Source organism: Syngnathoides biaculeatus, chromosome 7 (assembly GCF_019802595.1).
Source record: "Syngnathoides biaculeatus isolate LvHL_M chromosome 7, ASM1980259v1, whole genome shotgun sequence".
NCBI classification, from domain to species: Eukaryota; Metazoa; Chordata; class Actinopteri; order Syngnathiformes; family Syngnathidae; genus Syngnathoides; species Syngnathoides biaculeatus.
In genome coordinates this window covers 26,963,356-26,990,417 of record NC_084646.1, presented here as the reverse complement: position 1 = coordinate 26,990,417, position 27,062 = coordinate 26,963,356, and the positions used below count along the sequence as shown (strand labels likewise).

Sequence of the window (27,062 nt, the reverse complement as noted above, 5' to 3'; positions counted from 1 at the left end):
GTAACAAAAAATTATCATATCTTAACATTATTAAAAATGGTCAATTTGTACTTTTGGTATTTTAGTAAGAAACATGCATTTGGTGCCCATGATTTGGTTTCACTGGTCAAATAAAATTATGTGGTGCGCCAGATTTGGCCCCCTAGGCCTTGAGTTTGACATCAGTGCACTACACTCATTTATTAAGCATTTTCTATGATACATGATTCTGCACATGTGAGTCTAGCAATGTTGTTGAAATAGCACAATACTAGTTAAGTTTCGTTTTAAAGTAGTTGCCCAAAGTGTCGGTAGTCGGGCTTTTTTTTATTTTATTTAGAAAACCCGTTACAACTAGTAGCCTACAAGGACCTTAACCTGCATACGAAGGACATGGAGTCCAGCTATAATTGCTTTCCATAAGGGAGAGATGAGTGTTAGAGACGAAGAGGTCGGTGTACATACAAGCGAATTTATTTCGCTCGTCATGCAAATCATCGGGCGTGGACTTTACCATCAGAGGGGGGTGCTATGTAAACATCCTCAGCGCCGATCTCTTCTGTGGATATATGTGTTACCCCTATGCTTCAATGATGTGAAATGGGACTTGACATTTGTGAAAGTGTGGAGTGAGCTTGTTGCTTTTCCTTTGTGTAGCCGTCAGCCCTGGATGTCGCCCCTCGATGGCAAACACCGCCACTCCTCAGCGACTGCGAGGCGCTGTCATCTAGCCCAAACGCCCGCTGTTCTATGACAAGTCGGCAAAGCGATGACTGTGCCGTGATGGCGCTGCAGCTAAGGAACGGGGATGCGGCGTTCTACCACAGTGCACAATTGTGCAGGCGTTGCACTTCGTCCCCTATCACCTACAACAGCAGCAGCCATTACCTGTCCCGTTTGCCAGGTAAGGACAACCTTGCCGTGCAGAACCTGCGACTGGATGTCAACAGTTTTTTACTCGTCACAGTGCAGAGACAAAGAAACGAGAAATACTTACTGATTATCCAGAGAAAGATAGAGGTAAATGTAAAAAGGAGGAGGACTGCATGATGCTAGCCCATTGGAAAGGCTGTGGATGTCCGGATCCACAGATTTTTTTTTTTTTTTTTTTTTAAAGCATTAAGTACCCAAGGAGACCCACGGCTTGATCTTGTCCCCATTCTGTAACTGAACACAATTGCAACGGTTGACTTATGTCATCGTTGAGCGTTGTTGCCAGATCAGGTTCCGAGCTGAGTGCATGCGGCTGTCATTTTTGGGCTCTACACATTCAGTCGGATGGTGACATGCAGTCACGCATCACGCCACAGAAAAGTGTTCATGGGTTACACCCCCACAGTTGTCGCTAATGTTGTTCTTCATGACCATCATGCTGAAGCAAAATGCTAAAGAATTCCTCTCCCAAGTCCTTGTCACATAACATCTGTCCATGTAGAAATCCCATTTCAATCTCTGCATACACTGCATGTGAATGAATTCTGAGTGGGACCGACGGTCTCTCACTTACCTCAATCGCCATGAATGATTCATGACGACACTCGTGGTATAGACATCATCGCATATCATAGCAATTCCATGACATCATTTGAACGTGGGCCCTAGGGGCTGTGCACAGCAAAGGGATACCGTCGCTTTAGCGCAATCTGAGTAGACGTACTATGTGTCTTGATGGAGTTGCCGCTCTCTAAAATGTGAATGTTCAACTTTCACAGCATCCATACAATGACTAATTTTACACAGATATATGCAACTCTCGTCATGTTTTACTGGCATTAATCTGTTCATCACAACTTTAATTCGAGTAGAAATAATTCAACATTTTACAACCCCTTGAGGGAAATATGTCTTAAACATTAAATAATACCACATATTGTTCTGCAATAGTAGTTCAAATAACATAGTACACAGTCATTTTAGAGTAAGGCAAAATAGCAACATACTGTACATTAGGATGAATTAATCCATTCATCAATTTTCCATGGCGGTGCCCATGAATTGGGTCCTGCAGGTGAGTTGGAGCCGATTGCACCTGACTTTGCCTGATAGGTAGACCACACCCTGTCACTAACGGGGCTCGAGGGCGGACCCAAATGCACGACTCCAGAGGCAAGCAGGTAGTGTACCAGAAAGCCTTTATTCGGTCCGTGGTCAATGATCAGCGAGTCAGTCAGGAAAAGCAGCAGTACCAAAAGAGGCAGGCTTACTAGGATGTTCAGGGAACAGGCGAGACTATGTCTCTTGGCTGGTCTGGGAACCCCTCGGGATCCCTTCGGAAGATGGGCTCGTGGTTAGCACATCTGCCTTACAGTTGTGAGATTTGGGATTTTGAAACTCAAGCCTTACTGTGAAGAGTGTGGACGTTCTCCCTGTACTTGCAGGACTCCGGCTTCCCTCCACATTCCAAAAACATGCATGTTAATTCAAATCAAAACTCTTAATTGTCCCAAGGTGTAAATGTGAACCGGGACATGAGAATCAACGATCTGGTGGATGACTCGTTGTCCCCTGTGTCCTATAAGTACCGGGTGTAATCAGTCAAAACACGGTGCAGGTGTGTCCCGACTAATTGGCTGGCCACGCCCAGCCTGGGGAGGATGCCAGGGGCATGACAGACCATGGACTGATCACCAGCCAACCAGATGGCATCCATCCATCCATTTTCATAACCGCTTATCCTCACAAGGGTGAGTGCTGGAACTTATCAATCTTATCTTGTCAACGGGCAGGAGGCAGGGGTACACCCTGAACTGGTGAACAGCCGATCGCAGGGCACATAGAGACAGACAACAGTCGCACTCACAATCACACCTTGGGGCAATTTAGTGTTTTTAGTGTCCAATTAATGTTGCATGTTTTGGGGATCTGGGAGGAAACCAGAGTGCCCGGAGAAAACCCACGCAGGCACGGGAAGAACATGCAAACTCCACACAGGCGGGTCCGGGATTGAACCCAGGACCTCAGAACTGTGAGGCCAACGCTTTACCAGCTGAGTCACCGTGCCAACTAAATTCAAATTCTCTGGCTTTATAGTACTGTATTCAAATTATACCAATTACAAAGGAAACGCAAAGTCACCAAATTAACACGGGTTTTTCACTGTGCTGTCCAGTATTTTTTTTTTCTTGTAATATCAATTAATCAGTCATTGAAGTAGACGTATACTGGACACCTCCAAGAGCTGTACGATAATGCCAAGTCACCCATGGTTTGTGTATCAAAATACCGTAGTGTCATGATCCTGCCGCTCCAGCCCGGGCTGTGCGGGTGCCTACGTGGCTGCGCTAATTGGGAGGCACACACCTGCGCCTCATGCGGGCTGATTATCCCCCGTATATATAGGACCCCGATGAGGACTGGCTCTTCACCAGATCGTTGAGGTTCATGTCCCGTTCCAGCACTCTCGTATCCCTGATCGTCAACCCGTGTATACCGACCTTCGCCTGTTCTCCGACCGACCCCGTAAGGCTGACTCCTTTGACACTTCTGCCTGCTTTGATCGTCTGCCTGCCCGCTCACCTGCCCTCTTCGCCCAACGTCCCAACTACCGCTGCTGCACCTGACTGCCTGCCCGATCCCCGACCATTGAATAATAAACGTTTTTCCCAGAACTACCTTGCATCTGCCTAGTCCTGCATTTGGGTCCTACCTCCGTTCCGATGGGTCGTGACAGAACGATCTGGCCAAAACAGGATCCAGCAGGAAAGACCCGGCGTCGCCCGGACCGACGCAAGGTAGAGCGACAGCCGGGTCCTCCGATCCAAGCCTGTCCGATCCGGGTAGGCACCATGACAAAACACCCAAAGAAAAAGAAACTTTGGGCTATTTAGAGATTCTCCATGGCTCTCACGAGATTGCAAAACTCCAAGAAAGGAAGAGGTTAGTGTGTCTTCATTTTAACATTAAAAAAAACAAAAACATTTGACAAGGAATTCAACTCCAAGAGTTTTAGTGTCCAAAAGAAAATGTCAGAAGCTGATATATGCACAACTGCATCAAAGCTTTCCTATGAATAATTTTGCATAAAAATATTTGACAAAGCGCAAATCAGAACTGGCAATGCTATTCTTACCACAAAAAAAAAAAATGTAAAAGTCAATCTTAAGTCTGCACATATTTGGCCTCAGTGAGTCCAAGAAAACTGACTTTGTATCCTATTTTTGGAATGCAGAAACCGAGAATAAACTGCAAGCAAAATGCGAGTTTTATATGGTTGTAATTTAGTCATTGCAAATAAAATGCAGATTTTTTTTCTCTCCCACTGCTTATACTGTAATTACTCTTAATTTATTCTGAAAATGATTTTAGAGGAATAATCTCACACAGCGGTAGACTAATGCGGAGTTAGCAGTTCAAAAATATATAAGAAGGAGCATGACAGTGTAATGCTTTAAAAAAAAAAAAAAAAAAAATTAGAAGTACAGTATCTCATAATCAATTTTAAAACTCATATGTAGCCTGTGAAGGCCAGTAAGTGGTATTGTGTTTCATTTTGTGGAGTTTACAAATCCAGCAGCAACATTTTGAATGAATTTGTATATCTTTTGTACATGTGATTAATTTTTTAGATGCTGATGCCAGCATCCAGTGAATTACAGTAACCTAGACAAAATGAAGGCATGGATGATCTTTTCTAGGTCTGACAGACAAAGGAAGGGATTAATTTTGTTCATTCGCCCTACTAGTACAAATCTTGAGTGGATGGCATGAATTTGGTTATCTGGGGATCAAAGCAAAGAATTATACCTAAATTCAGAGCCTCCTTGGATTATTATTATTTTTCTTAAGACACTCAGATGGGGAGAGTCATCATTTATATGGCTGGATGAGGAATCTGATTGATTGGTTATGATGAATTCAGTACTGGAGTCATTTAGGTGAAGAATGTTTTGGATAGATAAGTTAATATATTTGGTTTCAGTGCGGTGTACAGTTGAGTGTTGTCTGTGTTGCAGGGAAAGTCAGTATTGTATCTAGGGTACTGTATCCTAAGGGAAGCAAAAAAACGTGGACACCACAAGAGGGGAGAAATTGGGGAACAGGAGGATTTATCGCTACCCTTACACTTTTGAATTTGAAAGCTCAAACTTCAACCAGCTGAAGGTCACATCACACCAGTCCTGGACTTGCAATGTTGCTCCAAAATCCTTTTTGTTCTTTTGTTAAACCTGTCCTGTTCAGGATCATGACCATGCAAACCTATTACATGTCCATATAACTTATTAGTGAATGAACATCATATTAGCAGCATGGTGGTGCAATTGGTTTGAGCATTGGCCTCACAGTTCTGAGGACTGAGGTTCAAATCCCAGCCCCACCTGTGTGGAGTTTGTATGTTCTTCCCGTGGCTGCATGGTTTTCCTCCGACATCCCCAAAACATGCATTGATTGGACACTCTAAATTGCCCCTAGGTGTGCTTGTGAGTGTCACTGTTGTCTGTCTCTATGTGCCCTGCAATTGGCCAGTTCGGGGTGTACCCCGCTTCCTGCCCGATGATAGCTGGGACAGGCTCCAGCACTCCCGTAATCCTAGTGAGGACAAGCGGCTCATAAAATGGATGGATGGATGGATGGATGAACACCAATGACAAAAATGTTAATAAACTGGTGTATGAAGTTGCTGAGCCGGAGGAAGGGAGGGTGGTTGGTCCCAGGGTGGTCCGAGCCTGCCTCCCCAAACACATATTCATAAAATTTTGACACAATTAAAAGGTAGATCGGGCAGCACGGTGGATCAACTGGAAAGCGTTGACTTCACAGTTCTGAGGTCCCGGGTTCGATCCCGGCTCTGCTTGTTTGGAGTTTGCATGTTCTCCTTGTGCCTGCGTAGGTTTTCTCCGGGCACTCATGTTTCCCCCCATATCCCAAAAAAACATGCAACATTAATTGGACGCTCTAAATTGCTGCTTGGTGTGATTGTGAGTTTGGCTGTTTTGTCTCTCTGTGCCCTGCGTTTGGCTGGCAACCAGTTCAGGGTGTACCCTGCCTCCTGCCCATTGACAGCTGCGATAGGCTCCAGCACTCCTGTGAGCCTCGTGAGAATAAGCGGCTAAGAAAATGGATGGATGGATGAACAGGTAGATCAATGTGATGAACTATTAATTTCTGTTTTCTGTGATGTTTGAAGTAAATCTGTTGATTAACACGCTCTTTGGGTGGTCAGCAAAGAGATGATTCAAGCGGACGTGGCCAGTGAAAAATCTGAGAATGTCCTGTTTAAACATTACATTTTTATCGCAACTAATAAGAAACATATTGGCATTTTTCTACCAAAAGTTTCTGTCGCACATTTCCTATTGAGTTACACTGATCTCGAGCCAAGTTAATTTGGGCTGATTTATGACTATAAAATGTTGCATATAATCCTTTGTCCTTAATGGAGTCAGAGGCTCATATTATTCTTGTTTCAAATGTCAAATAAGACAAAAAGGTTCTCTTTTTAGAAGGGAAAATCAGAATTTTCTTGGAAAATAAAATTTCAACTCATAATTAAACTGTCAGCAAAGAAGTTGGCCACAGTCAAAAATTAGTTGCAGATTGCTGCGTTAAGGTTTCAAAAGTCCCAAATAAATAACACATTAACTGTTGGTTGAATCTATTTTGGGATATTTGTAAAACAGTGAGTATGTGCAGAAAATTATAATAAAGAAAGAATAGTCCATGTACTTTAATACTGTGCTTGTATGTAAATGTCACTTTTTAAGATCTGTACATTGAAGTGGTAAATCAGTAAGTTATCAGTGTATTGCAAAGCACATATCTTTACAGGCAGGTCTGTTTCAGTTCAGCATTTCCAAGAGATTGCATGTCAATCACTGCTAATATTTAAAGACGGACGAAATTATATCCCTTCAAAAGTTAAGCCAAGAACCCCCTCAGTGTACAGTCAAGTCATAAATCTGAACCATGCAAATAACAAATACAGTCACTCAAATAATTTAGATTCTTCTACGTCATCAACTTTTTAAAATTTGGTTTTGTCATGCAAGCATTCATTCATCAAATGCACTAGGTTTTGATTCACTTTTGTGATGACTGTAGATAAAGTGGGTGTGATGACATTAGGACCAAGATGACTTCAAGCACTAACAAATATCAAATTGAGATGTATAATAATACAGCCTTTACCGACCAAGGCACATATTTTGCATTAGAAATATCTCAGAGCACACGACCAATCACAAATCAAAATCAGAATCAGCTGTATTGGCCAAATGTGTAAAAACACAAGGAATTTTTCTCCGGCAGTCGATGTTGCCCTGGTACGACATTCATTCAGAACAAGGAACAACGTAGTAACAAGAACAAAGAGCAAGAGACATTTCTGTTTATAGGAACTATTCCTTATAAGATGTAAAACCTTCTTCATTCAGAACAGGTAAGAGCTAAGTGTGTTAACATCCCACATTGTGTAAATGGCAGAAAAGGTCCACTGTATACAATACAGTATACCTCAATAATAATGGATGCACCAGTTCCTTGTACCTTCTGCTAATTGGTGAAAGAGCATTTCATTTTTTGCCAGTCATTACTGGCATGTATAGATAAACAAAAATACTTTGTCATAAATTGGTCATGTTTTTGGTTGCCAAGGTTGGTTGAAAGTGAGAAAGCCCGACACTTGTCGAAATCAATGCAAAATGAGATGTATTTATTGAAGCCACACATCTTTTACCGTTGAAGTGGATACAGTGTCAGTTTCCAAATGACAGGACTCTGGTGATGTCCAACAGAGCTTTCTCCTGAGGTCAGGCGTGCCAGGTGACTTGAGCCACTGGTGCCCATTTGGAAACATAAACAAGTGAATGTTATTTTGAGTCCATGCAATGCTGCTATTGGGCAACCAGTAGGATGCGAAATGAAAGCTATGACGCAGCTGTTGGATGATTACGGACCCTATGTTTGTGCACAAACACACACACACACACACACAGGCACACAATCTGTCACTCAAGGAGTGTATAGTCTCCAAACAATAAACAGACGACTTTCAATTTCTTTCTTTCATTTTATTTTATTTCTTTGTACGTTCTCTGATCTACATGTGCAGGACCCAACTTCAGGCTGTCACCTGAAGAAGCCCAAGAGTTTTATTATCGTTGTGAATGTGCATCCTTGTGAAACGGTCCGTGTGCTCAACTGCATTGCTGCTGGCTTATGCTAATCTTTCCAATCCCCATTGGAGTGTGAAGCTTTTCTGTCCTGCAGTTTTCACTTGACCTACTACTGCCTCTGGGCTTTCTTCATACTGAAGTCATCACCATACTTTCACTTACTGTCACTGTACAGTAGATTAGTCATTGCTTTTTAATGTAAAATTACACAAATACTTTGAAGCAATCAATTATGTCTACTGGAAGCCAAATCACAGCCATACAACTGCCATTTCATAACTTGTGATTGCATATTGTAAGATACACTGAAGAAAATGAGTATTTAAACACCCTGCTATATTGCAAGTTCTCCCACTTGGAAATCTTGGAGGGGTCTGAAATTTTCATTGTAGGTGCATGTCCACTGTGAGACAGATAATCTAAAAAGAAAAATCCAGAAGTCACAATGTATGATTTTTTTTTTTTTTAACAATTTGTGTGATACAGCTGCAAATAAGTATTTAAACAGCTATCAGCTAGAATTCTGAACCTCAAAGACCTGTTGATCCGCCTTTAAAAGTCCACCTCCACATCATGTATTATTCTGAATCAGATGCACATGTGTGAGGTTGTTAGCTGTATAAAGACATCTGTCCACCCCATACAATCAGTAAGACTCAAACTTGTAACATGGTCAAGACCAAAGACACCTGACACAATATTGTACAACTCCACACAGCTGCAAAGGGCATGGAGAAATTGTTAAGCAGCATGTTGAAAAAAGGTCCACTGTTGGAGCAATCATTAGAAAATGGAAGAAGCTAAACATGACGGTCAATCTCAATCGTAGTGGAGCCTCATGCAAGATATCACCTCGAGGTGTCTCAATGATCCTTAAAAAGGTGAGAATCAGCCCAGGACTACACGACAGGACTTGGTCAATGACCTGAAAAGAGTTGGGACCACCGTTTCCAAGGTGACGGTTGGTAAGACACAAAGACATCATGGTTTGAAATCATGCATGGCATGGAAGTGTCATGATCCTGCCGCTCCAGCACGAGCTGTGCGGGTGCTCTGATTGGGAGGTGCACACCTGCGCCTCATGCAGCCTGATTATGCTTTGTATTTATATGACCCCGATGACGACTGGCCGGGGCCAGTTCGTTGAGCTTCATGTCCCGTTCCAGCACTCTCGTATCCCTGATCGACAACCTGTGTGTACCGACCTTCGCCCGTTCTCCGACCAACCTTGTAAGTCTGACTCCTTTGATACTTCTGCCTGCCTTGATCGTTCTCCTGTGTACCGACTCCTGCCTGCCCGCTCACCTGCTCTCTTCGCCCGACGTCCCAACTACCGCTGCTGCACCGGACTGCCTGCTCGATCCCCAACCTCGGCATATAATAAACGTTTCTCCTTGAACTACCTTGCATCATCCGAGTCCTGCATTTGGGTCCTACCCGTGTTCCGATGGGACGTGACAGGAAGGTTCCCTTGCTTAAATCAGCACATGTCAAAGCCCATCTAAAGTTTGCAAATGACCATTTGGATGATACAGAGGAGTCATGGGAGAATGTTTTGTGGTCAGATGAGACCAAAATGGGACTTTTTGGTCATAATTCCACTAACCGTGTTTGGAGGAATATGAATGATGAGTTCCATCCCAAGAACACCATCCCTACTGGGAAGCACGGGGGTGGTTGCATCGTTTTATGGGGGTGTTTTTCTGCACATGCGACAGGACAACTGCACAGTATTAAGGAGAGGATGACCGCGGCCCTGTATTGTGAGATTTTGGGGAACTACCTCTTTCCCTCAGTTAGAGCATTGAAGATGGGTCGTGGCTGGGTCTTCAATATGAGAATGACCCGAAGCATACAGCCAGAAAAACCAAGGAGTGGCATCGCCAGTTTCCAAACCTAAACACAATAGAAAATCTTTGGAGGGAGCTGAAAGTTGTTTCTCGTCGGCAGCCCAAAAACCTGTCTGATGTAGAGATCTGTGTGGAGGAGTGTTCCAAAATTCCTTCTGCAATGTGTGGAAACCTGGTGAACAACTACATGAAACGTTTGACCTCTGTAATTGCAAACAAAGGCTACTGTACCAAATATTTACATAGGTTTTCTCAGGCGTTCAAATACTTATTTGCAGCTGTATCACACAAATAAATCATTAAAAAAAAAATCATACATTGTGATTTCTGTATTTTTCTTTTTAGATTATCTCTCTCACAGTGGACATCCACCTATGATGAAAATTTCAGACCCCTCTGATTTCTAAATGGGAAAACTTGCAATATAGTAGTGCGTTCAAATACTTATTTTCTTCACTGTATACTACAGTTAATTTGGGTGTAAAAATCAAAACACTGTTCTTAATAGCATTACGTTTCTTACATTTTAGATAGGTGTTAAGAATGTATACAGACAGAAATTAAAGAGGGGCGCAACACGCAAGAAACGTGTCAGGATGACGCAGCCAAGTGTGTTTGTTTTGCAATATGCATGGTGGTATCAAGTGGCTTTTAATAATGTTGCCAAGTAATGCAGCTTGATTTTACCCGTGGTTGCGAATGTTGCTGTAAAATTAGAGTGAGTTGCACATCTGCAATCAAGGAAGATACTATAGCCACTAAACAGTTGGAAGTACGATTATGTACCCAAAATCGGACCATTGAGAAAATGAGTGTAAAATAATGAACAAGTCTATGATGTCAAGGCTTCTCTCAGATGACTGCTGGTTTGATCATCAGACCACTCTCCGCACAGCTCTGTAAAATCTATTGTTGCTGTACTATTGGTATTTATCAATTTTCCTCCCAAAATAATCCAGACCATCATCATTCATCACTCTGTGAATAAGGTGACATCATAAAGCATTAAAAGTGAAAAGTGGCTTTAATATGTGGCCTCCGCATTATAGATTGTCTGTATACATGGTTTTAAGAATTATCATTGCCCCATCTTCCATGCAGAACTGACTTTTTGATTGTCACACAACAGCACAGTTGGTTACTGTGGTTGTACGGTTTATGCACAATTTATTAACCCTGGCAAGAGGTAAAGCATGAGGGTGAGATGTTTTATTGATTGTTGATTTTCATGCTCCAAATTTGTGGAGTAGCGATATGTCTCTTATTAAAACAAAACGAAAAAAATAATACAACATGACATTTTTTAGTACATCTGGAAAGAATTCCATCAGTCATCTCCTGTCAATCTACAGAATTAGAAAGTAGCTTTAAAATGAAACTAATTCATTACCAACTACAGTAGTACCTTTATGATGAATTTATAGTTGTGGAAAACTGGTACTTTTTCCAATGTGGTTGGACAAGCTCAAATAAAATACAGTCCAGTAAAAAAAAATGCCAAGCAAATTAGAGTGCTCTTCTAGTGTTTGTGCATTCTTTGTAGTAATAGCAATCCCACGGCTGTTACAACAAACTTCTACTATGTCAAATTAATGTAAATGCATAGTATAAGATCATATCTCCCCCTCCCCAGGTCCAGAGACCATGTTGAAGCCTTCACTCAGTCTCTTCAGCCATGCCCAGCAGCCTTTTCAACACATGGACCCTTTGCACCAGCTGGGACCTCCACCGATGGTGCCTACACAGTCTCTTGGCCCTCCTCCAGTTGGCCACACAACAACAATTGGACCGCCAAATGTACTTCCTGCCCAGACTCTGGTTCCCCCTCCTATCACTGCTAGTCACATGTTGAGGCCTCCTCCCATTGCAACTGTACATAGTTTGGGCCCATCAATGGTTCCAGCTCAGCCGCTCGGGCCTCCTGGTTTGCCACACACCTTGGGGCCTCCATCTCTAAACCACTCACAAGCAATGGTGCCTCCGTCCTTAGACCTCACACAACCACTGGGCCCTCCTCCTTTGAGCTGTGCGCACGCGTTGGTTCCCCCTGTGCCCACAGGAGCCAACAGATTCCCCCTGCCACCTAGCCCCAGGTCTTCCCCTCTAATCCCTAGTCCAGAAATCTCAAAACTACCCCTAAGACTTGGACCTCCCCTCCTCTCATCCCCAGTGTCCAGTCTTCTACCAGTTCCTCTTCAAGGTCAGGCAGCCACAGCCAGTGAGCAGCCTCAGGAAGAGGGCTCTCCTCTGGGCAGGGAGGAGGACACTCTTGCTCTGGAAGAACTTTGCAAACCATTGTACTGTAAACTCTGCAATGTTACTGTCAACTCAGCTCAGCAGGCACAGGCTCACTACCAGGTTAGCAGGTTAAAACACATTCGCCTATGTAAGATTTAAATAGGTGAATAACATACTTTACTCTTTTCCAGGGAAAGAACCACAATAAAAAGTTGCGTAATTTTCTAGCTGGCAGTCAGCAACCACCAGCCATCAGGATCCCTGAAGTCCTTGAGGTAGCTGGACAGACAAACCTCATCTCAGGATCCAACGACGGTGATGCTACAAGCCAGGTAAAGGCACAAACCTATCGAGTTCCCAAGTTTTGTTGGAGGAGGTGAGATGCAGTTTGCTGAAGTAGACAATCTGCCAGCTAAAGTTAGATTTCTCTAAGGAGGTGGTAGGTAATAACAATTTGGGCAGCACGTGTGCTTTTTATGGACTTTGGCTCAGTCTAGCTACACTTACTTGTATGAGAAATGAATAACACTTCAACATTGAAGAGATTGCATTAATGATTTAGCTATTTGAAAAGGATCGTTTACTAAGTGTAATTATTTGTGCAAATACTTCCTGCTTTTGTTTGTTTCTCTTTTGCTGTTTAACCCCTCTGACAATCAAACACCACTCCTTTGTCCCGTGTCTTCAGGCTTTGTATAAGGGGCCTACCAGGGTAATTTTGGCCACAGAGAATGACTATTGCAAGATGTGTGATGCCTCCTTCAGCTCACTGTTAGTTGCTCAGGCTCACTACCAGGGAAAGAACCACGCAAAGAAACTACGGCTCGCTGAGGCTCAACACAGCACCCATAACATGTAACTTCATGGTATTACTCACTTTGCTGTAACACGTGCTTGCAATAAAACAATTTGCACTTGAGTTATGCATTTAAACATTCATTGAAAATCAAGTATGCAAACATTTTTTGCACAGCTTGGGAATATCTAAACAGGAGTAATAGTTTCTTTCATGTTGAGTCATGTTTTTCCTTCTGGATCCAAGGTCAAAGAGGATCCTATTTAAGAACAAAATGTATAATCTGATCTAATCAGATTTGATAGCGGTAAGTGTTAAATGCTAAGATTTAGGTTTTAGGCCCGTTACATATACTGTACAGCTTGTCATGTTTAATTGATTGTCGCTCAGGACCTCTTTATTTCAGGGACTGTAGTAATGAAGTAAACCAAAGAAGGAACAAGAAAGATGGCAGTGACTACAGACTGGTGAAAAGTCGCCGTAGCCCTCAGTTTCCTACCTCCATGCAAGGTAATTTAGACAATCATACAGCAATATGATAGTTCAGATTTGTTCCAAGTGTGCAGATTTTGTACACTTTTAATGTAACTTTTGTCATTTCGTTAGAGTTCCAATTTTTATTTAATTTCTTCTGTTTCCAGGCCCATACTACAACCCCAGACCAAGGCAGCGAATTCCCAGGGATTTAGCTATGTGTGTGACCCCCAGCGGACAGTTCTACTGCTCCATGTGCAACTGTGGTGCCGAACAAGAAACAGACTTCCGGCAGCATCTGGAAAGCAAGCAACACAAAGCTAAAGTGTCAGAGTTGAGGTACCGCAACGAGATGGAGAACTTGGGCTACAGCTAAGAGCGCAGGGAAAAGGAGTAGTGGCACAAAGAAGGATTGAGGGAACCGGATGAGACCAAAATGATGGAAAATATTTGTTCGGGGTATTTTACTGAGCGATTAATGTCAAAATGTATTTGAAACGTAACACTGCAACTTTGTTAAATCCACCAGACAAATTAGAAAAAAAGTGAGCCTTTGTGGTATGTAGGGAAATTACACATCTGCTCCACTTGTTTGTTCGTTTGTTTCGGTCCAACTCAGGATGCAGTTTAATCTAAAGAGGTCTTGTAGCTTCACTGCACCAAATGTAGCATGATTGGTTGGATCACAAAGATAACAGGTGACATAAGACACCAAACCAATCGGGGTCGTTTTATTTATGAATCGGATCAAATCCGAAGCACAACCAAAATCATGTGGCAGTAGAATAAAACATGAAAAATATCGTGTTACATGAATCTGTTAGAATTTGCTGACCCCGATGGGTCCTTTGTATCAGGCTTAAGGCTTCACCATGGCTGGCCTTGTTTGTGCCTTCAGTAATAAGGAAACTGAGTTATTAAATATAAGCTTTGTCTGACTATTCTGGCAATGTAGTTAGGTCAGATTACTGATGATTTTTCTATATTCCCATGTATGTAATTGCTTTGTATAATTTCATCTTCAAATAAATTATTACATTGCACAAACAGTATAGATGAAGAGTTCAGATGCAAAAGCAGATATATCCATTTTTGTTGTTTCTGTAGATTTGATTTGTAATCAAATTATATCAATTCTGTAGATTGTTTTATTTATCATCAAATTATATTGATGAAAAATCAAATAATCTACAGAAACAACAAAAATGGATAAATCTGCTTTTGTGTCTGAACTCTTCAAATATACAACTGTACATATTTGATATGTTAATATTATTGTCAAATAATCTTAATGTAAATATTTAGAATCTATAATTGTCATCTATCTACTAAAAAGACTAACCATTTACAGTCAAAATCAAAATTATTCATACTCTACTACTACTACTCCTACTCCCGCCCCCGCCTATGTGGAGTTTGCTTTTTCTCCCCGTCCCTGTGTAGGTTTTCTCCGGGCACTCCGGTTTTCTCCTACATCCCTCGCACGCCTAGTAGGTTAATTGATGACTAAATTGCCCGTAAGTGTCAATGTGAGTGCAAATGGTTGTTTCAATGAGAGCTCTGCGATTGGCTGGCAACCAGTTGAAGGGTGTACCCTGCCTCCTGCCCAACAATAGCTGGCGTAGGCTCCAGATTTCCCGCAAGCCAGGTGAGAATAAGCCGCTCAGGAAAATGGATGGATAATATTTGTCATTTCTACAAGTTTGGGCAAATTTTAGAAAAAAATTGGGAGGGAAAAAAAAGTGCAGATCCACAATATAAACCTGCCCTCTGTGTTCAATACTATGTTCAAATGGGATTGCTGTTCTCGTGAATTTGAATCTGGAAACCAGCTCTGCTTCGAGTGGTAGTTGCTATATCTTGGCATCTTTAAGCAACGTTGTCTTGAGCTTCGATGTGAAGCTCCCTGTAATTGTGAAACATAATTCACAAAGCAATTGATTTTTCTCCCATTAAGGGAACGTGAGCTGAGTTTAGACTGTCGCAAGACAAGGTCGGTCTCACCCTACAGATGATTCGTAATAAATAAATCATGCCGCAGGAACAGATATCGTAGCTCGTTCTAGCTGCAAGTGCTAAATTGATTGTTCGTGCTTGCTTGGTCCAAATGTGGTGGTGAAGTGATGCAGTTAAATATTACTGTTGGAATGTGAGTACTTGCAAGTGGTGGAGAGAGACCCACCATTCTGGCAGCTGTAACCTATGCAATGTTTACGAAGTCATCTTTCACAAAATATGCTCAAACACAGGACAGGGTTCTGATACTGAAATGCTGAGGAATTTCTCCCAAAATAAACTGAAGTCATCTAATCGTCAGCTCTTCTGCAGTTGGCAGGTCGTACGAAGGGTTGTGCCTCTTTCTCATACGGTTAGTTTCAAATACAGTATTAATTCACCAAGTAAGCTTCACTTGTTTTCATAATTTAGCCAGGGTATGAATAATTTTGCTAAGTATTTTATCAGTAATTTAGATGGTTATTTATTTTTCAAACTTTTATTTGGGATTTTTTTAAAGCTTTTGTAAGATTCTTGAATTGGTATTGCAATGTACATGCACACACACACACACAATGCAACCCCATCACATGACTGATCCCAGGACACCTTTCCGTACGCTGGGTTTGGTGTCTTGCTCAAGGCCTTAGAGCGGATTCATCTGAACCAAAATGTCTAAACTGCCTGATCAATCATCAGTGAAGCAGTGTCATTGTGTCCACCCCCATATAAGTCAGTCACATCATTAGATGTACCCCGTACATAAACTTTGGCTAGCGGAACAAGAGTCACATTTCTCAGCACACTTGGTTGGGTTGTTGTGATCATTCATAGCATGACTAGACATTCATTATAGGGGGGGTCTTTCGAGACTAGAGCATGCACATGAGCGAACGAGGGAGACAGAAGAAACTGCTGAACTGTGTTTTTATTTTTTAAACCTTGCCTCCTTGTAGAAATACTGGGATTTGATTTACATGCAATCTCTGGCATTATTTATCTGAAAAGAACAGTGTTTGGATCCAATAGGCAAAAGTTGCAGTATCTCAGATACAGTATGTACTGTATTGTTTTACAAATGCATACACTGTACAACTGTATAAATGCCACAGGAAACTGTGCTTTTAGATCATTTCATTTTCGGGGACATGCTATATCAAGTATCCTGGAAGAGGCCACAAAATGACTGTCAAAAGGAATTTCTAAGAAAAATAATGATTTTTATCAAGAGTTATGTAGATCGTTTGCATGAACATTGAAAGTAAATCGAGTAAACGTTACCTGCTTTTTTTTTTTTCCTCTTACAGCAAAGTTCTGTAACTGGGTTTAGGCTAGTGCAGCATGCGGTCGTGATAAACCCATTCAATTCCAGCCCAGATTTAAAAAGTCCATTAATTTCTCAGGAAATTTTACATGAACCTTGGAAGTGGTCTTAGCTCTTAGGGGTGTCCTCTGAGTTTTCTAATTTGGAAAAGAATGGGCTATTTCATACATTGCTGTACTACAAAAAAACTACTGTGGGATATAATGAGAATAAAGTACATTCCCTTACAATGATCAATGTGAACAATTTTAACATAATAAAAAAACATTGAGGTTAAAGTCTTACTGAAGTTGAGACCCCTTCATGAATCCTTTGTGGTACTTGAAGGAATTTGGTAAATTACTGTGAGAATTTTTGTAGCAGGCAATCCCTTTGTCCACACAGAATGAAGATTGACAATACTGATATACAATCAGCATTGGAAGTATTTTCTGTCCCTTCCCCTCCCTGCCCCCATCCCAAAATGAGTTTCAGACAGCACTGATAGACAGTGCATTTTTGGGATTATTTTCTATATGTGCATACCCAATAACTTGAACTAGTTTTGAGTATATACTATATTTCTCTACGTTTATGAAAATGTCATGTTTTTCTATACTGTGTTGACACAAGGGCATTAGAATTGTCATGATGCTGTTCATAAGGGAAATTTGCCACTGAATGATATTAACTTTCATCACTGGATGATTATGGATGAGTGAAGGCTCAAACTTTGTGTATATTCTTAATGAAGAATAAACATAAATATTATAATAATAACCGATGTGAAATGTTTATTATAGCAATTATATTCTCTTTCACCTCGCATAGTCCAAGGTTAGAATAAACAACATTGTTATGTGAAACTGTTATTTTCCGCTGCACTTACCATGACTCATTATTTCTATTACTGGTACTTCTTTCAGGAAGGCTGCTAATCACTAGAGTTGATAATAGTAAGTATCTATAACAGAAAGTAAATTAAGTACTTATCGGAGGAACAGTGAGTAGAGTACAGTATAGTAAGAACAGTAACAAACAACAGTCACAAGTCAGTGGTACTACTGATTGTATACAGAACAAATTGTCACAGTCGAGGCTGGTGATGGTGAGGAAGGTACTGCAAGGTGTGGAGGACCCAAGTGGAGGGAAGTGGGGATGCAAGGCAGGAATCCAGGAATCTCAAAAAATATTTAATTTGAAACTAAAAAAAACTAAACAATCCAAAAACCAAAGAGTCAAAGTAAAGTATATTTTTTTAAATAAACCGAAACTAGACAGGCGGCACGTTGGAGCAGCTGTAAACCGTTGGCCTCAGGGCCCCAGGGTTCAAGCCCAGCCTTGCCTGTGTGGAGTTTGCATGTTTCCCCCGTGCCTGCGTGGGTTTTCTTCAGGCACTTCGGCCTCCTTCCACATCCCGAAAACATCTCACATTAACTGGACACACTAAATTGCTCCTAGGTGTGATTGCGAGTGTGACTGTTGTCTGTGTCCATGTGCCCTGTGATTGGCTGGCAACCAGTTCAGGGCGTACCCTGCCTCCTGCCCGATGACTACTGGGATTGGCTCCAGCACTCATGAGCCCTTCTGAGGATAAGCGGCTCATAAAATGGATGGTTACCATCATTTACGTTCATGCCTGTTCCATGATTTTTTTTCAATTAAATATTTCAGTTGAACAACAATTCAGAAGCAATGCCTGATTTTCATCAGGTTATTGTCAGATTCAGGTTATTTCTGTGAGCACTGTGGGTTTTACTTTCATTAACAAATAACTACCAAAAATTTCATCCATGTGCATAGTCTCTTCACACTAATACCATACGAAGAGTTATGCTTTCATATTTTTATAACATTTAATAATTCACAGGACAGGGAAGAAAAAGAAAGTGACCCCTTGGATTTAGTAACTAGCTAAACTCAACCACACATTCACTCAGATCACCAAACGATCTGAGGCTCTTGGTCACACTAGTAGCGAGAACATGCACTGTCCTGAAAGTGTTGATATACAGTCCCGTGTGGAAGCCTGGTCAGGCAGGCCCAACAGAACAATTGTCTACACTGAGAGCACGTCATTATGTTGCACCCTTCGTTTTTCTGCAACACATAGTACATAGAGGAATTAGACAAACACTTTTTTCTTTAAAGTACCCACAAAAGAGCAAAACAAGTCAAAGTAAAGATACTGAACCTGTATCCTGCAGAAGCACCACGGACAGTTTTTGCTATTGAAAGCAATCCAATGCTCACTTAAGCAGCCTTCAAGAGTGAGAAACAGACCATTTTGACCATAACGGCTCTCGAGCAGACGCTTCCTCTGCTCACTGCCGCTGGCATAGTCATCCCAAAGAGCCTTCATGCCCACTGAAACATAGAAGGAAACATCAAAATGTGTTGATATTCGCACATTTAGAGTTATTTATGTATTTATTTCCTCTAACGTTTAGAACAATTATGCATTTTCAACACTGTACGTTTGATACAAGATACGTAATGGATGTATAATAATTTTTCATTACATCATTATATCACTGTTATATAGCTAACAGTGCAGTTGTGAATGGGAACCAGTTCAGGGTTCAGGGCAGGGTCTCCTGCCTGATGATAGCTGGGATAGACTCAAGCACTCCCACTACCATTGTAAGGATAAGCGGCTCAGATTTTGATGGGCCAGTGAAAGACATAAAACCCATGGCCCAATGCTTGTCACCGTAGGGATCGAGGTTGAAAACCCCAAAAGGACAATGTGTCAATATCTCCTGGACTCATGGGTGTGGTGTCCTTTAGTAAGACGCCAATAGCCCAAAATGCTCCCCGGGTCCTCAATTTGCCCCCTGCTTCATTGCATTCCACCAGCAAGTTTTTCACTGTGATGGGTAAAAGGCAGAGAACACATTTTGTGTGCATGTTCAGTACAATAAAGAGGATTTCTTTTAAAAACAAATGATCAATATACAACTCACATTTACGCAATTATTTTTGTAATGTTTTTAGTTGTGGGTGTGCTGTGCTTGTTCTCTTTAACGGGCTGAAGATCTGAAATACTCCAAAGGTTTGTCTTTTAATGCCGGCCAGTAACAAGTCGGGAGCAGAGTTGCTCGTTGTAGGTGATTGTCATAAAGAAAAGCCATACAAACGTTTGCTAGCACCAGTATTCTCCACTAATTAACAAATGCCAACTCACGGAGCCCATTTGATCAACTCATGAAATTTATTTTGGTTTGGATGGAATGATGGAGAACTGGTTGCCTCGCAGTTCTAAGAAGCCAGGGTTCAAATCCGGCCTCATCATTTTCCACAATTACTTTCTACACGATTTGCGTTCAACCCTTCTGCACCTGTCCAGATCGACTTCCATTTTGGACAGAAAACTACAGCAACCCCACAAGGACAAACTGTCTCTGCCTCATTTGCGTTGCCTACATGACAGAACTTACATGAACAGTATGTCGTTATGAGGGCTCTCTGAGCCAAATGCAACCATCAAAACACCCAGATATGGCTGGCGAGCCATAGGTTCCTGAGCCCCTCCTACAAAACCTACCGAGAGATCGGGGCAGGTGTGCATTGCCTTGCTCTGGGTCATTTTTTCGCTGGGTCTTTGTCAGTCCAATTGGCCTGCAACGATTCGTTCCGTGGTAGGTCTTTTTGCAGGTAACGCAGAAGGCAAAGCCACAGACGGAGCAGAGCGCCAAACAGCTGCCCTCCTCCAGAACAACAGGCGATGCACAGGAGGGTCGTGGACAGTACATCACATCTGAAGAAAATCACAATATATATAACTCGTATGCTATTGGCTTAAAACACAAAGGACTTGTGGAGTACAGTGACATCAACAGCATACAAAAAAATGCTTTTGTGTTTATATCTTGAAGGGCCAACGACAGTCTGCAGGATTTATGAAACGTTTGTTGTTTTCCAATAACAAAACACAACTGAAATTATCCATTTTATGATCATTCAATTTTACATTGGACAATATTAACATTATGCACATTATAGCATGTAATGTAACCTCTAATGTCTCCTAATAATACTAAGACGATCTTTAGGCGATGTCGAACACCTTAGAGGAGCACAATGATGGCTAAGAGCTAGAAATCAAAGTGCAAGAAAGCAGAATGCAAGTGAGAAAAACTAAACTCCAAATTTACTCTGACTCAAACAGACAAAGTCTTTGTAATTTTAGTCAAGAATTAGTCATGGGTCAACGGCAACACTTTTCTGAAATCATCAGTAAGAATCGGAATCAACTTTATTGGCCAAGTATGTAAACACAAAAATTTGTCTCCAGTAGTTGGAGGCACCCTAGTACGACATACATCTCGAGTATGAAAAACAATAGTGAATTGACAAGGAGTATTTTATTTAACTCACAGTTGTGCAAAGGAAAGGAAGTTGTAGATTCACTGGCAGATGGCAGGCAAGATTCTGAGTTGGACAAGCTTGGAGGAGAGGAGTTTGGGGATAATAGTGTTGAACACATAGCTGAAGTCCATGAACAAGATCCTCGCATGGGTTTCCATGCTGTTGAGGTGTTCAATGATGAAGTGCAAACCCATGTTGACTGCATCATCCACAGACCAGTTAGCAAAAAGCCAACTGCTGTGTGTCCAGCTCAGGACCTGCGACTCTCTAGAGGTGGGCCAGCACGAGGTGTTCAAGGCACTTTATGACCACAGATGTCAAGGCAACAGGGCTGTAGTCATTTAGACCCAAAATTTCAGGTTTTATGGGGACCGGGATGATGGTGGATCATTTTAAGCCAGTTGGTATTTCTTGGACTTTAAGAAAGGATGGGGACAGAAGGTCTGTCCCTGCAGCTTTGTTAATCTTTTGTTCTTTGAAGGTGCATCTTACATGAATGGTCAATGGAGTCGAACATGTTGAAGTGGTCGGTGGTGAAACGAGGTGGGTGTCAAAGTGTCCTTTTCAAATCTGCAGTTAAGCGGTTCAGGTCATTGGCTAGCCCACTGTTGTCATCTACTGGGGGATCGTCACTTGTAATTAGTTATTGATTATAATGCGTGCCAGACTGATTTGGAGTTGTTTGCGCCAAATTGTTTTTCCATATTTGCTGCCTAATCCCTTTTGCGAAGTTTCTTTGCAATTTAGTCTGATGGTTTCTACTGAAATTGTACCTATCCCCTGCTACATTATGGGACCTCTTTAGCCTGGTGAAGTGAATTAAGATTGGCAGTAAACCAAGGTTTGTTGTTATTGAATCCATGAAATTATTTTTGGGGCACACAACTCACAGAAACTGACATACACTGTAACATCTGTGTTTTTGTCTAGGCTGCTCGCTGTATTTTCAGACACTCACACCGCAAGTAATATGGCTTACAGTTCAAGAACAGTGACTCTATTTCTATTTCTCATTGGTATAAAAGTGTATATATATACTTTTGGATATCCCACTGCCTTTTGTTTTCCCTGTCAGCGCCGCGATGCGATCCGCCCGGTCAATATGAACGGTACTAGCTCTATAGTTCCATTGGGAGTATTCGCTGGTTCTTATCAGGAGATGAAGCTAATCTGTTTTGTTGAGAAGGGAATGAAGATTTGCAAGATGAATTGTCAGAAGCGCCAAGCTCTGTCCTCTCCTACGGGGTTTCACTTGGATTACAGCATCCGTCCCCCTGTGGCGTCTTTGCCACCACGCTCCGTATGCAGCACTCTGTTTACTGTGGTTGACAAGGTCATAACCTCCACGAATCCGATAGCTCCACAACTCCTAACAGCTGATAATTTGCCCATTTTAGTGAAAAAAAATTAATAAATCAAGGTAATTATCAGCACAAATCCACAAAATGATAAAATGTTACTACATATGAAGCCACATGGAAAACTCTATTATTACCATGTCAGAATTTTACAGTTGACTAACAAACTAGAGGAAAGGGTTCAGGAGCTGAAACCATCAACAAGTTCAATACCATCTGACTTTTTCAAAACTATTGTGAAGTTTTGTGCCAGCTGATTTTCAGCAAATAATCGCTCACTTCAGTCTGGCCAGATTCCTGCAGCACTTAAATGTAGCTGACGTTAAGTCTCTAAAAAACAGACTGCTGGACGTTTGCATGTTAGCAAGCTATAGACCCATGTCAAATCTCCTTTTCATACCCAAGATTGAGAAAGTTATTTTCAATCAACTCAGCAATTCCTTTTATTATTATTTATTTGACAAATTTCAATCAGGTTTCTGAACTCATCACAAGACAAAATCTGCTGAATCTCACAGTGCTCAATGATATAAGGTTGAATACTGACTCAGGAAGTTTTCATTTTGGTCTTGTTGGATCTGAGTGCGGCTTTTGATACAGTAGATCATAAAATAGCTGAACAAGTTGGAAATGTGGGTAGGACTAAATGAAAGAGTTCTTAAATGATTCAGGTCCTACTTGAAAGATAGGAGTTACTTTGTTACCATTGGAAGTGCTCAATCTCAACAAATGGCTATGACCTATGGGGTCCATCAAGGGTCAGTTCTTGAGCCCCTCCTGTTCAGCCTGTATATGCTACCTTCGGGTAAAATTCTATAGCTATGCAGATGACACAGTTAAATTTAGCAGTGTTTCCATATGACTGCAGTTCAATTGAGGTTTTGTGTCACTGTCGAAACCAGATTAACTGGATGAGCGAACGTTTTCTTCAACCAAAGCACAACAAAACTGAGACAATTGTTTTTGGCAATAAAGAAAAGAGAATTGCTGTTAGTAAATACCTGGACTGACTATCTTTAAAACCAAACACCAAGTCCGAAACTTTGGTGTTCTCATGTGTCAAGCTGACCGGGAGAAGATCATCCATCCTTTTATCTCAAGCACACTTGACTACTCTAATGGTCTTCTGAAAGGTCTCCCCAAAAAGAGCATTAAACAGCTGCAGCTCATTCAGAATGCTGCAGCTCGGTTCCTGACCAGAGCAAAGATGTCAGACCATATCACTCCAATTCTAAAGTCTTTACACTGGCTCCCACTCAGTTCTGCCGCTGGCTTATAAATAACTAAATGGTTTTGGTCCTGAATACATGGAAGAAATGCTTATTGAAAAAAACCCAGAAGATCTCCAAGATCAACTGACTCAGGGCAAATAGTGGAGCGCTGAGTCCAAGGCAAACATGGTGAAGCAGCATTTAATTATTATACTGCACAAAAATGTATTAAGTTGCCAGCCAACCGAAGAGACATCACACCCAAGTGTGAATGTTTTTAAATCCAAGTTAAGAACTTATTTCTCATGCTTTTTGGAGTATTTCTGTCTTTAAATATTTCTTTCATCATATGCTGTTTTGATTAGACTTTTTTTCTCACTGTTTTAAATGTTTTATTTCTTTGTTCTTACATGCTTTTAAATATGTAAAGCATATTGCATTACCTTGTGTACAAAATGCGTGATAGAAATACATTTTCTATGCTTTACTTTAATGAATCAAAGATTTAGAATACATTTTTGTTTGTAGACTAATTCTATGATTTCTTTGGTAACCTGAATAGTTTACTTGTTCTGATTGCATGGCATTATAAAAAGAGAAATTAAACTGGATTAATTTACACTGGAAAAAAAGATAGAGAAATGTGCATCTTCTAAAACTTTTGACTGATGTTGAACATACAGTGGACGCCCACCCACTCTGCATCCACAGATAAACCTAGTCATGTTTTTTTCTTTTTCCCCATCCATCATCCTCTGTTTATTCGAGTTCAGGTCATGGGGGCAGCAGCTCAAGCGGGGAAGCCAGTCTAACACTGTCCCTTATGCCCAAGTGGTTTTGCAGAGCCCTGTCACCAGGACAGCCCCACATCATCCACAGCCTCTGGGCAGATCTCATCCACACTGGGACCCTGAAACTGAAGACCACGACCCCTATTCACAGTGCTTGCCCATGTTGAGACACCGGACAGCTGACCAAAATTCCATTGAAGCTGTTCTAAAAGTCATTCTCCATGTCCTCAACAACTTTGTTCTGTCTCGCCGCCGCAGCACCCCCCCACGCCCACCTTTGTTTAGTTTTACCAATTTAAAAATGTATTTAACTTTCTGTTTTGTTTTGTTTTTGTCCAACCCTCATTCCTAATTTAAAACACTTATTGGCGACAAATCCTCACTTATTCAAGAATTTCTTTGTGTTACAATGCAAACCATGCAAAAACTGTGCAAATTAAGTCAAAAAGTCCATGCCAAAATCCTCATTTTTATCTTGAGATTCAAAATAACAGTTTATTTTGAGTTTTATGTGATAGTTCATGTTCAGCTCGATTACATTATGAAATGCACACATACTGTATATTACCTGCCATACAGTCCAGGGTGGATTGCAAAAGAAGATGATCGTAGCGTCTGAACAGTTCTTCTCCGACCAGACTCTTCACCTTCCAAATCAAAACTCAAGGCAATTAAAGATGGCAGAATGACCAACAGTCCAGAGGACATGAGTAGTTTAAAAAACATTTGTACTTCACTTGTGCTTGGGTGGGTAAGGCTGTGCAGCCTGCCTGAGCACAGGTGACACCACGGACATTTCCCTCTGTTATCTGGACCTTGCAGAACTCAGCGAGACAGGCCCGGCAGAAGACGTGACCACACTCTGGTATCTGAACACATTCTGAACCCAGGTAGCTCATGAAACACACAGCGCAGTTATAAATTGTGCTTTGAAAAACTTTCTGTCCTTGGACTGCATCGTGGCTCAGTATCTCAGACAGGAGAGTTTGCGCTGGAGTCAGTGTGGGACGAGAGAAGGGTCGGTTTTCATCGGAAGTGTCTCTTGTTTTGTCTCCAGCTCCTTTTCCACATGTTTTGTCATCAGCACATGATGATGTTATATTAATTCGGTCCATCTTGCAGGGGTCTGCGGTCGCGCACTCCCGAGTATCAACATTGCTACTGTCTGTCCATTCATTAACAAGAAAAAACGAAACGTCATCTTTGGATCCTGAAGTCCGGGTATTTTGACTTTTCTGTTCTGAGAATGCAACATCTTTTGTTTCTTGACTGTTGTATGGGGTACTGGGCTCGTTGGACAGCTCCATACCCGAATTGATGTTGAGAAATGTTATAGTATCTTCTCTTAGAAATTGTATCCAGGAGAAGAGAACCACATCTCCGGCAGCTTGGTAGAGATCAGTAAGGTGAGCTCCTAGAGCTGCAAGCTGGAGATTCAGGGCAAAAGTCCAGTTTGAATCATTTCAACATGTCCACACAAACGTTCACGTGTACCACAGATTACCTGCTTATGAGTCAGCCAGCTACCATAAAGAGTGAAGGAAGGAGGAGAGGAAGAGGGGTAATCATCAGGGAGTTCAAAGGTTAAAATCAGTGAAGGAAGGAATGATATCACGTACTGCTTCAATGCTTCACCTTTGGGAAAAAAAAAAAAACATGACAAAGTTTCGTGTGAAATTTAAACTGCATTTACAATTATATTCATTAGAGACACCAGACAAAAAATTTGGATTATTCATCTTTTGGCTGAAATTTAGGATGGACCTAATGTGTTTACGGGTAAACTTAATTTGAGCTTCACTGAAATTTTGAATACAAATCCAACTGTTCTATATTTTAGCACTTTTCTCTGACAGGTTTTCTCAGTTATTTTTTTTTAAATATTCTGTTGAACCACAATTCCTTAAACCAACGTCTGTTACTTACACTTATGTACGCACATCTTGTAATCGTGTTTTACACAGTAAACTGCAATGAATGTGAAATGTTACAGTTGTCCAAAATTCACGTCCCATTTCTACACTAAATCAACACGACACAAAACATTGTTTACCATCCGTTAGTGACAGCAAATATCCCGACGGTAACTCCACTGAAACTCGTATTTCTCCGGCAGACTTGGATTCATGGCGAACAAAGTCTTCTGACCCAAAGATACTGTGGAGAGCAAGCAGTTCATTTTCTTGCTCCTCCAAGTCCATTCCCGCAGTCAAATGACGAGCACCACCTCTCACCTTGTCTTCCTGTTGTTGTTTCCTGGATGCCCCAAGGTTTTTTTTTTTTTTTTTTTTTTTTTTGGGGGGGGGGTGGGAATCAGATGACTCATCTGCATGATGTAACAAACAAGTACTTGCACCAACTACTGTGCTGCCCATGAGCTTGCTTGCCCTGCTCTGCTTGTATGACACAGCTAATCGGAACATTATGCTGTTATTATCATGCCATCCGGACATGCCTTGGAATTCTCCTGAAATACAATTTAAGATGTAGGCTGAATAATGTATCGTAACGGTGTCTTTCGTAGTTTAGCTTGGCTGCATAAGAATTTTTTTTAATTGGGGCCAATCACACTTCAGCCTGTATGT

At 41.4% G+C, this 27,062-nt stretch overlaps 3 protein-coding genes across 9 annotated transcripts in view; 1 reads left to right on the top strand and 2 right to left on the bottom strand.

Moving 5' to 3' along the window:
* The window catches only part of LOC133503582 (phosphatidylinositol 4,5-bisphosphate 3-kinase catalytic subunit alpha isoform-like), a 55,158-nt gene extending 52,701 nt beyond the window's left edge, over window positions 1-2,457 (bottom strand). Inside the window, exons 1-3 of one of the 2 annotated variants that reach the window (XM_061825309.1) lie at window positions 2,323-2,457; window positions 1,920-2,246; window positions 1,487-1,584 (exon numbers count right to left, since the gene is read on the bottom strand). The gene's annotated coding sequence lies outside the window, so the exon portion shown is untranslated. The remainder of the gene's footprint in view (window positions 1-1,486; window positions 1,585-1,919; window positions 2,247-2,322) is intronic. The other variant, XM_061825310.1, reaches the window with a different exon arrangement.
* zmat3 (zinc finger, matrin-type 3) lies at window positions 470-14,490 on the top strand. Of its 5 annotated transcripts, none has more exons than XM_061825313.1 (6): window positions 470-883; window positions 11,574-12,298; window positions 12,370-12,510; window positions 12,867-13,033; window positions 13,381-13,484; window positions 13,616-14,490. In XM_061825313.1, exons 1-6 carry the CDS (start codon window positions 730-732, stop codon window positions 13,822-13,824), a joined length of 1,500 nt encoding a protein of 499 aa, XP_061681297.1. In that variant the 5' UTR covers window positions 470-729; the 3' UTR covers window positions 13,825-14,490. The 5 variants fall into 5 exon arrangements, with proteins under 5 accessions (XP_061681297.1, XP_061681298.1, XP_061681299.1 ...); XM_061825314.1 differs by lacking the exon at window positions 470-883 and adding an exon at window positions 2,537-2,663; XM_061825315.1 differs by lacking the exon at window positions 470-883 and adding an exon at window positions 3,362-3,855.
* A 3,024-nt stretch (window positions 14,491-17,514) lies between these two features.
* On the bottom strand, window positions 17,515-26,703 carry LOC133504024 (E3 ubiquitin-protein ligase RNF14-like). Of its 2 annotated transcripts, XM_061826144.1 has the most exons (8): window positions 26,531-26,703; window positions 26,097-26,112; window positions 25,982-26,000; window positions 25,215-25,904; window positions 25,046-25,124; window positions 20,294-20,506; window positions 18,941-19,113; window positions 17,515-18,846 (listed from the first exon to the last, which is right to left on the bottom strand). In XM_061826144.1, the coding sequence occupies exons 1-8, from the start codon at window positions 26,676-26,678 to the stop codon at window positions 18,718-18,720; spliced, it is 1,467 nt and encodes a 488-aa protein (XP_061682128.1). In that variant the 5' UTR covers window positions 26,679-26,703; the 3' UTR covers window positions 17,515-18,717. The 2 variants fall into 2 exon arrangements, with proteins under 2 accessions (XP_061682128.1, XP_061682127.1); XM_061826143.1 differs by having other exon boundaries at window positions 25,982-26,112.
* Between the last annotated feature and the right edge of the window lie 359 nt (window positions 26,704-27,062).